General features: G+C 53.3%; 2 protein-coding genes across 2 annotated transcripts; both read left to right on the forward strand.

Moving 5' to 3' along the window:
* Nucleotides 1–2,958: 2,958 nt before the first annotated feature.
* Nucleotides 2,959–3,739, forward strand: CkaCkLH20_10863 (uncharacterized protein; the record flags this gene model as incomplete). The annotated part of the gene is made up of 2 exons (XM_038893577.1): nt 2,959–3,288; nt 3,356–3,739. 2 exons carry the CDS (start codon nt 2,959–2,961, stop codon nt 3,737–3,739), a joined length of 714 nt encoding a protein of 237 aa, XP_038741126.1.
* A 3,031-nt stretch (nt 3,740–6,770) lies between these two features.
* Nucleotides 6,771–8,070, forward strand: CkaCkLH20_10864 (mif domain-containing protein; the record flags this gene model as incomplete). Its single annotated transcript, XM_038893578.1, has 3 exons — nt 6,771–7,178; nt 7,235–7,630; nt 7,681–8,070. The coding sequence occupies 3 exons, from the start codon at nt 6,771–6,773 to the stop codon at nt 8,068–8,070; spliced, it is 1,194 nt and encodes a 397-aa protein (XP_038741127.1).
* Nucleotides 8,071–9,849: the final 1,779 nt, after the last annotated feature.

Consider the following 9,849-nt stretch of genomic DNA (forward strand, 5'->3'; position numbering starts at 1 on the left):
CTGTTGCTTGAATTGATGCATTTCTTTTCGTATTTCTGCCAATGACAGCTCGATACACTCTTGTAGACTGGCCATAGTACCTGATCTTGCTGGACGGAATTCTGAGGGAAAACGTCTGCATAGACAGAGAACTGGGTGTCATCAAGACCTGTCTCGATGCCAGTTCCAGGGACACAGAAACGGGAGTCCTGTATCCGGACCCGCACCCGCATCCTGCCAGGCATAAGGAGCTGCTGTTTGCTTGGGCAAACTGCGGGATGACGGCAAGGCCCCATCTGTGGTTCTCGTAGATATCGACAGGAGGAGAATTTGTGTATCCAGCCGGCCGTAAGGCGCCCTGTAGATCGTCGAAATGCAACGACGGGTGATGGGCGCGTGGTTGGTCCCAGTCAGTTGGATGAGCCAGGGGTCAAGGGTCGGGACAGGGTATGTCTCGCCGGCCGCTGCAGTCTGCTTATGCTCCAGTCCGTGTGAACCACCCTTCTGATTGTTTATTGGTAGACAGCGTCGCTGTTTTCCCCGTATCCCTCGCTTGGCTGTTGGCAATCTCAGCTGAATCTGAGTACGTACTAGCCGGCCGCCTCAACGATGTTCATGTGCGAATATCGGTACGGATATTGGAGGCCTTTCTATCAGGAACCTGCAGGAAGTAAAAACCGATATTCCGATTTCCCGACACAACGCTCTTCTGTCCTATGCATACGGGAGCCAGACCATCGCACGGAATTGAATAGTAATCGAGTCACTGGCTGGTTGGCTGACTGGCTTGCGACTTTGGACGGTGTCGCTGGCTTAACCCAAGCATCTGGGTCGTTTACCCGGAGAGACGGACCTGGGACGTGGCGCCGCTGTGTTCCCCCCCCCATGGCGCCACTGTGAGACCTAGAGCAGGTGAAGCGCCCTGTCACTTGTTGTTGACTTGACGGCGTCGAGCTACGAACCCCGCAGTCTTTGCCTGCCGAACTCCGACATTGGCCATTTTCAACGGGAAACTTGAGACTGGCGCTGTTTGCTTCCTAGAGGCTGGGTCGATCGGTGTTTCTCAGCTGGCGGACGTTGAGGGCCAAGCAACAATACTCCCGCCTCATCTGTTGATCTTCATTGATGTGCCTTGTTCGCAAGTCGGAATTGACAGGCTTGAAGAATGGTGTTGGGAGGTTGGCATCATCTTGCGCTGCCTGGGAGATGTTTTCCCGTTTGGCTAAAGATCAGCATCCAGGTATGAAGGGAATTGTTGGCTTGTTGACATGCGGAGTATGCGGCTCAGGCCGACTGACGCCAATGTTCCTGATCACGAGGGCCAAGAGTCGTGCGGCAGACCCAGGCCCACGGATATGGGTGGGTGATTTGCTCGTGGAAGAGGTGAGGCTGAGAAGGTTGGCACAGGCTCCATGTGACGAGACTAAGTTGCAGGGGTGGAGGAAAAAGAAGCCGTGCAGTCAACAGTGACCAGTGACCCGGTGCCGTTGGCGAACGCCATCCGTAATTGTTGCTTTCCATTCGCTGATAAGTGTGACAAGACCAAAATGGCCGCTAATGATGACAGCCCTGTCGTAGACGGTCACCAGTAGCTGCTGTTTGGCCCTGCACCCCTGATAGCCTTGTCGTGTGTGTGCTGGCGTGCGGCTACCATGCAGGATATCTTGATTTCTTACCTGACCCTTCTGCAAAAGGGAGTCTTACCCCTGTTGTCGAGACACCCCTGGTGATGTGGAATCATTGAGGAAGGTTTGGGCAGGTAGAAACGCCACATGCCCAATGTATGCTGCATGTCGCAGTTGATAGACGAGACAGGCTCGTGGTGACAGAGACTTGGGAGTTCCAATGCAGCCTAGCCTCCAGAGACAGGCCTTGGCAGATAATGTCAGCGGGCCATCACGAACTTCACGCCGTCTCGATTCTCAGGGGTGGGCGTGAGCGCTCGTCTTGGTACGAATGCCTCGCGCAAATTGTTCGAAAATAAGAGACCGCAAGTTTGCCCAGCAACAAAATCCGACGCGGTCATCCGAAGTTGTGATGTATTTGACGCATGTGCGAAGATCTTCTCGTTTCGACCGCGGAGAATGGATGGCGCAAGCAGACCTGTCAACAAGTGCCAAAAGAAATGGAAGGTTCGGGCCCCATCAAACGGGTCTCGGGAAGAACACTGTGAATACCGCACCAGTGTGAACTGGCATGGCAGCTTAGGTAATCATACTCGAGTTGGTCACGTGAGAGAATTCTCTTTTTTTCTTTTTTCTTTTTCTTACTCAGCTGGTCGTCAAATTGAGCTTTCGTTTCGTTCCACCGGCAGCTCTCCGTGTCCCCGCACATCCCGCTTGACGTGAGCTTATTCTTCGGATCACCTTTTGCGGCGCGGCGGCAATAGAAAAAGCCATCAGATTGGTATCCCTGTTCCGGAGCAGCCATGATTGTGACTCTGTCCAATCCAGCGAATGGGCGTTCACGCTTCGATTTATTTCAGGCTATGAACGTGCTGCCATTGGCCTCATCACAGGCCGTCCCGCTCCTAAGCGCCTGGGTTCTGGGATGACCAAAATAGAGACCGGCATCTGCGGGCCTCTGACCAATCTAATGCCGAACCTCTCTCCAACCGTTCCTGATCATCTCCTTCTTCGCACCTATCCACGTTGCAAGCGCGGCTATCTTGCATCGGCGCGACGCTCGTCACGATAATTCTGGGTCGAATCTCCCTTCCCCGGAGGTTGGCAAGATTGCGTGCCGCGTCCAGACACGGCTCAAGGCGCCTACTCGATGCCTATCCATTGTATTTGTACACACGAGAACCCCCGCCTTGAAGTTTTGAGATGACAGAATCAAAGCAGTGCCTCATTTCCGTTTCTTGTTTCCTACGTCTTGTTTCCTTCATCACGGTCGATTTCACATCTTTCCTATCTTCTCTTCTCCTAATTCACTTTTACTTGGAAGACTTACACACACACTCTCTCTACGTCCGCCATGTCTTCTGACGAAAAGAACATCCCCCAGACTTCGGGCTTCGAGGTTGATCCCGAAGACACCCAATTCGCTTCGCAAGCCCGCTTTCTTGGTACAATCAACACAGCCAGAGTTAGCTTGACTGCTGTGGCCCTGCTTGCCGGCATCACCATTCTCGGTGTATCAGCAGATGCTCTTGCAGTCTACGACGCGACTCATGTCCCAGCCAGCTACCTCCTCCCGCTCTGGCCGGACGCCTTCGACTTGAGGCCGACAGTAGCTCTCGTCGCTGGCAGCTCCATTGTTCTTGTTGCAAATCTTGTCTCGTTGCTTTTCAGCCGAGTCCAATCAGTGAGTCAGATCCTTGTCTGGGGTAAAATGCGCCATGATGAATAGGACTTGAGCTGATATCAATCAGCTGCGAGGGCAAACCCTGTATCACAATGCAGTGACGGTGGCCGCTCCGGCAGTTGGCCTCCTTGCCGCAATCGTCGCCATGTCCTTCTTCTACAGCATAAATGCGTCAACGACTGTGGATACCCTTCAGAGCTGGAGCTGCCGCTGGTCTGACGTTGTAATGATGACGCGGCCGCACTTTGGCACGCTCTGCAAGCAAAGCAAAGCCGGTCTCTACCTCTCAATTCTGTTGGTACCGATCGAGGCCATCGTCTTGGGGGCTGGTGCGTATCAAACGATTCTCGAGAGAAACATCAGCAGGGCCAGCGGTGTAGTTCAAGGAAGCCGCAAATCCGGGAGCCCGGTACCCTCATCGGTTCGAGACGTCGAGGGAGAGGCTCACTAGGATGTCGGGATCGGAGCCGTCCAGACGGCGGGGTCGAGCTTGACACCTTATCGGGCATCAATTAGTTGATGGGGGCCAGTGACGGGCGACGAGCCGCAAGCGGATGCTGTGCTATCATGGATTAGGCGTTCAGGCCAACGCGGGATCTAAGAGACGTGGGAGCCAGCTACGTCACGCAGTGTACAATAATCGGAACTTTGCATGGGTAATACTCTTTGCTACTCAAAAGACGACCACTTGTCGATGAAGAATCATCGGCATCTTTCTTTATCAGTAATTTCGTCACGATTCAGCAACGACTTGCTCATGACCGGATCCGGCGACGCTGATAAACCAGAGCGTAAGCCTACGGCTATGATGGATGTAGCCAAAACGAGATTCCACCTACGCAACTGTTGTTATGAACTTGAGAAGCTGGGAAAGCACCAAAGTCGAAATCAAGACCGTTTGCGGACGAGGTGGAGATTCAGACGGTGCCGTCGTCCCGGCTATCAGGGACGCCGGGCTAGTTTAGCCCGGATAGCTTCGTTTTTGCAAGGACTCGACTCGTAAGTCAGCTCAGAGTTGTCAGATCAGAGAGGCAGGTCGGAGTAGACGATGCAGGATCAAAATGTTAGAGTTGGCCGAGAAGGACTAATGTAAGCCAGCAGTTCGTCTCGGTGGGCGAACACCTAAGCTACTCACACGCGTAGAACACTTGAACATCCATGACATTCAGATGGTTCACTCCACCCAGAGACCATAAGCTACCTACTCACCCAGCTTAGGTATTTTCAGGGTGCTGAGCAAGCTCAGGTAAGGTACCTTAGCTAGTTTGCTTCCCCGTCATTTCAGTGGAACGCCGCCCAGGCCGCTAGAGGGAAACACGGACGCCCACCAACATTACCTTAGCGTTAGACATGATGCGCAAAAAGCACGCGGGAACCATTGGATTGGGTGGTTCAATTGCAAGCGTATTCGACTAGACGACCTGAGATGAACGCCGCTTGGACCCTCATCCTCCAACCTCCACCATCCACACTATTATTATTTCTCCGAGCTCTTAGGTGTGGTACACCTTCACCTGCCTTACAGCTGACCACGGCAACTGGGAGGATCAGGGCAGCAAAACTACCCGGAAACATGTGTACTCCGTCTCATCTTTTCCCACTCCGTCAGGCTGAGTGAGGAAACCCACGGCCTGGACAGCTGTTGGTTCGCCGCCAGACCCGCGCGTTTCCAGTTTACTAGCTGATTCGCCTCTCAGCTCACAGCATTCCAGACGACGCAGAGTGGTGCAATCGGACGACACGATGGAATGTGTGCCCACCCAAGACAGGGCAGGACAGTCTGGACCAGAAGTATCAGGAGAGGCGTGGTATCCAGAGATACCTTACCTCATGCTGGAGGGAGCAAACACTCCAGCGTCGCCCGGTGCCACGCCCGCCCATTATGCGGCTGGCCGAGCAGCTGGCTGCGGCATGCCGTTGACCGTCTTGTTCAATAACTTGATGACCAATAAGCTACTACAGAGAGCAGTAGCCTGAATGGGACCTCCATCACGCGCTTCGGGAGCCACACTAACCCGCCGCTCATGGACCCTGTCTTTCTATCTACCTAGAGGTACTCTAGCTCCTCGGTGGAAGACTGCCCTCGTTTACGTCTTCTTTTCCATACCATATCCTCTTATCTGTGGCCGCGGGAAGGTTCCAGTGCTGCGGATTCCCGAGAAAGCTTTCTGTCGCAGACACTCGGCCGCATACATCTGGACACGGCGGATTCGGCTACAAGAAAGTGTGAAGACCATGGAAGGCAAGGAAGCAGGAATACTTGATGCCTGCGAGTTCGGCTACTGCCACACTCGAGGATACCTCATGGTCGCAATTATAGACGATCCTGGCAGCGAGCACAGTACAGTCCATGCACAGGCACAGGCATCTGGGTAACATGACGATGTCTTCCAATGCCGTGAGTTTAATAAAGCTGAGGGGATACCCTCTTGGACGTCTTTCCCTACCTTTCCTTAGCAGTGTTGCCTGGTAAGAAGGCTGTGGAACGATACGACAGGTTAGGGCCAAGCTAGCACACATGGTCTGGTCTGTCTTCAGTTGGCATGAGGCAGAGCAGAGACAAACCACAGCTTGCTTGCTACCTTGGTCGGACCAATACCGATATGGAAGACGTGAGGAAAGTTTGTCTAGTCCGGTCCAGTCCAGCCTGCTTTCTTTCTTTCATCCTCTTTCCTCTTTCCGTTCCTTCTGATCAACCTGTCTAGCATTGAAACCGGGCTCGTCAAGCGCGAGGGAAAGACTCAGGCGCGCTCATCAAGCCTTGGCTGTTTCCGTTTTCAACCATCATCTCACGTTTCTGAGTGGCTATCCGCCTCTTGCATCGATTCCGTCTCAACGACTCGTGGCCCTCGTAGCTCTTTGCGGTTTACTCTGGCTACCGGCAGAAACAGCTGGCCCCCAGTCCTTGCTTCCATATAATAGTCCCTTCAGTCACCACAAGGTCGCACCAGCCTCTTGGTATACGTCAAGCTGTTTGTCTTCTGTCCGACCATCGAAATCTCCCATTATCATCCATACTCTACGCAGCTGCTTGGTCTCGTGACTGTGTCTGAGCAGAAGAGATAAGGAGATCGGCAATCGACAATTCAGTACCTGAATCTCGCATCCGAACTGACGCCTTCCTTCATCCTTGCGGCGCCGTATTTTTTGCTTAACTATCCGAGTACGATACCCTGCGTCTCGAAGCGCACGACCGAACCACAATCTCTACAGCTTGACAGCTGAACAGATTACGCCAAGTCCAAGGGGACTCTAGTCGATAACATCGAGTCAGCCCAAGAGCATAGCTTGAACAGATTTCGGTTGGTGGCTCCTCAATAAGTGTCAAGCTAAATAGGATTTTGCGCCGAGGGCGCGACTAACACGGCCGCTGCTAGTAGGACGCCGCTTGAGACGACCACAACTGATACACCCCCAACGAGCTCCAAGCACTCACACAGCCGCCTTTATCTCAGCATCGACCCTCGCAACCGTCGCAAATCATGACTGACCGCATCTCTCCGCCTTCCTCTCCGCAGGATTCCAACACAACCGGCAGCATCAACGAGAAGCTCAACTCGCCCATCACTCCCGAGAACAAGCGTGTTTCCATTATCGCGAACTCTGGCAAGTCCTTTGCAGACCGAAAGATGAGCCGTCGCCTTTCCACGGCACCTACGGGTCCTCCAATTGTCGAGAGTGGCAACGATGGCCTGACAAGAGACGTGAACCACTCCCTTCCCGGCGATGGTCTCCGGAACAACAGGAAGTCCAAAACCCAAGGCGAGTTGGCTAAGCGCCGGAGCTCCTACTATGAGGAGGCTTTCCAGGGCGACAGGGAGGCCAACGTGATGAAGGACCGCGTCTATGGCGAGGCTATAGTCATGGTTGAGCTTCGCACCAATGTTATCGTACGCAACTTGCTGCCTGCCTTCATTTGGGTTGCTGTGACTGACTTCGCCTTTAGATCAGTGACGAATTCAGCTTTATCACGGATTTCTCCTACCAACTCTCAGTTAGATACCAGAGACCCGTCTCGTCGATCGTGGTTAGTCTGCAGCACGGAGCTTGTATGTTGTTTGGGGGAACTTTCGACCCGGCCTACACCATGACCATTCACGCTCTGCCCTGCGAGGTTGGTATCACCAAGAACAAGAGGAATACTGCTTTGCTGCAAAAGCACTTGCAAGAAGCCATCGGCGTTGCGCCTGTGCGTGGATTCCTCAAGTTCATGGAAGTTCCTGCGGAGAACATGGCTGTCAACAGCAAGACCATGGCGTCCCACATTGCCGAAATGACTGGCGAGGAGGAGGAGACTATCGCTGAGCGCCGCGCCCGCAACCGCAAGAGCATCAGTGCTAAGGTACGGCAACATATGTGTACAAATTTGGATGAAATACTGACATTTCGTAGTCCGTTTCTGCTCTTCGTCATGGATCCATTGCCGGAGGTAGGAAGGGCTCTATCTTTGACTTCAGGAGAGAATCTGTTGCAGCTCCACGAAGGGACTCGGTTATGCCACCTCCCAACGAGCTCACCCCTCCTCACAGCGCAACTGATGCGCCTCCCATTCCTGCTATCCCTGAGCAGCACGTTCAGAACGCTGTCACTACCACCACTACCACCACCACCAGTGACGAGAAGGACACACCAGTCAGAGAGGTCGAGAAGGCAGCAACAAACAACAGCAATCTGGCTCCGACGAAGAAGACCAAGGCGGCAAAACGCAAGAGCAGCTTCGTCACCTCGCTCTTTTCTCGCACTCCCAGGAACACGCCCCCTCCCATGCCAACCGTGTCTTAGGCGACGAGATTCGTAGACGACTCACAATCACTACATTACAACCATCTTTCTTTTGTATTGCGTCTATCACTGGGTTTAGAGCAGTGGTTCGTTTAGATTGGAAGGCTGGAAACACCAAGCACTGCATAGTAAAAATTGGAAGGAGGAGTTTTTCATGCCAGCCTGCTTCGCCAGGCGGCCTGGAGTCATACATTGTGGGCGCTAATTCTGTAATGGTATTTGTACTGTCTGCTACTCAAGGCATTAATAGGAGTAAGACGGATTTGTAGTCGACCAAACAATTTCACTCATGCTGTACCGGCATTCAACAATCACAATTCTCAAATGCTGCTCTTCATTGATGAGAGTGTTTGTCGACGTTATGTTTTCTGGGAAAGTGGAAAAGTCTTTATAGGCTTAAACCGGTTTGACTCTTGATGGTTTCGACGGCAGTTTGCCCATTGAGTCAATGTGAAGGAAATATTGCAAAGTCTCGCGACAAACTGCGGTTGATTCCTGGTGGTTTGCGTGGTAGATGAAAGGGGGTAGGGATGTCCCGTCGTCTCGCTTAAATTAATTGGGGCTGCCAGGATCGCAGACATGGAACAGCTGAAGATTGCACTCCAGAGCCCCCTTCCTTATCTTATCGCAACCCGCATCGTCATCCTCCCCAACCCCCGTTCTGAGGCACGTAGACTGCCAATTGCCTCACCCCATCGTTCGCCTTACGGATTGCCCGCTCCACAGCTGCGATTTATTAGTGAACTCGGTCATTTTACGGTGATAGGCTGACAGATACCGGCCGTTGCGAACGACATTCGGCGACAACGCGACTACGAGTTTTCTGAGTTTCGGTATTTTGTGAAGTTTTTTTTAAATTTTATTTTCGACCTTGAAGCACGCATCAGCGACGTTTTCCTCGTTCGATCCGTTCCAGACCTGTTACCGGTACCGGCCCGGCTTCCTGGGTGGACTTGCCGCTACGGACTGAGAGGTTGACTGAGCCTCGAGGGAGGCTGGTTTCTGGCGGTGCTGTGCGGTATCGCGTTTCCTCTCCCACAGATCTCAGCCGCAAAGGGTGAGGCTCACGCACTGAAAGATGGAGGTGAGATCTTGCATGGTTTCTCATGTGTCTACCCCCTTTCCCCCCAAAAACTCACTCATGCTGCATCGTCCACTTTTCATTCTTTCCCACCCTTGTCGAGGTAGGATTCATGAGGCGAGCTGCCTGCGGTCGAGTCTTGGATTTCTGAGATTTCCGTGGTCCTAGATATCGCGCCAGGGGAGATGATGCTCGTCAACTTCTCACCAACTATCTCGCGAAGGATGCGTCTATGAGCTTAGTCTTCCCCTCGCCAGCGATGGTCCCGGACGGGTGACCAAGGATATTCTTGTCCGACGGGAGATCGAAGTCGTGGCCTCGTCTGGCGAGGGACGGGAAAAGGGCTGAGCTGAGCCACGGTGTCATGGATGATGCGGCGTTGTGCGACGGTGAGATCATGCGCGCCAGCGTCCTCGAGTCCACGGCTGGGCGGTTCGTTCGGAGACAGGTTTGAGAAGGCGAGGGGCACACACCGCGAACGTTAAATGGGCGTTTTCTTGTTATTACGAACGATGCGTTCTCTCCCACCCCTGCGCGTTTCCGTCGCCGGTCGTATTCGAGATGATACGTTGCCTTTTCCTTACGACAGATTGTTTTGACGAGCAACGGGCGAGGGGATCCCGAGGGGGGGGGGGGGGGGGGTTTTTTTGGGAAACGTTTGGGTGGTGGGCGGGGAGTTTTTGTCGAGTAGGATCCCG

The sequence above is a fragment of the Colletotrichum karsti genome (assembly GCF_011947395.1).
Source record: "Colletotrichum karsti strain CkLH20 chromosome Unknown Scaffold43, whole genome shotgun sequence".
Classification (NCBI taxonomy): Eukaryota; Fungi; Ascomycota; class Sordariomycetes; order Glomerellales; family Glomerellaceae; genus Colletotrichum; species Colletotrichum karsti.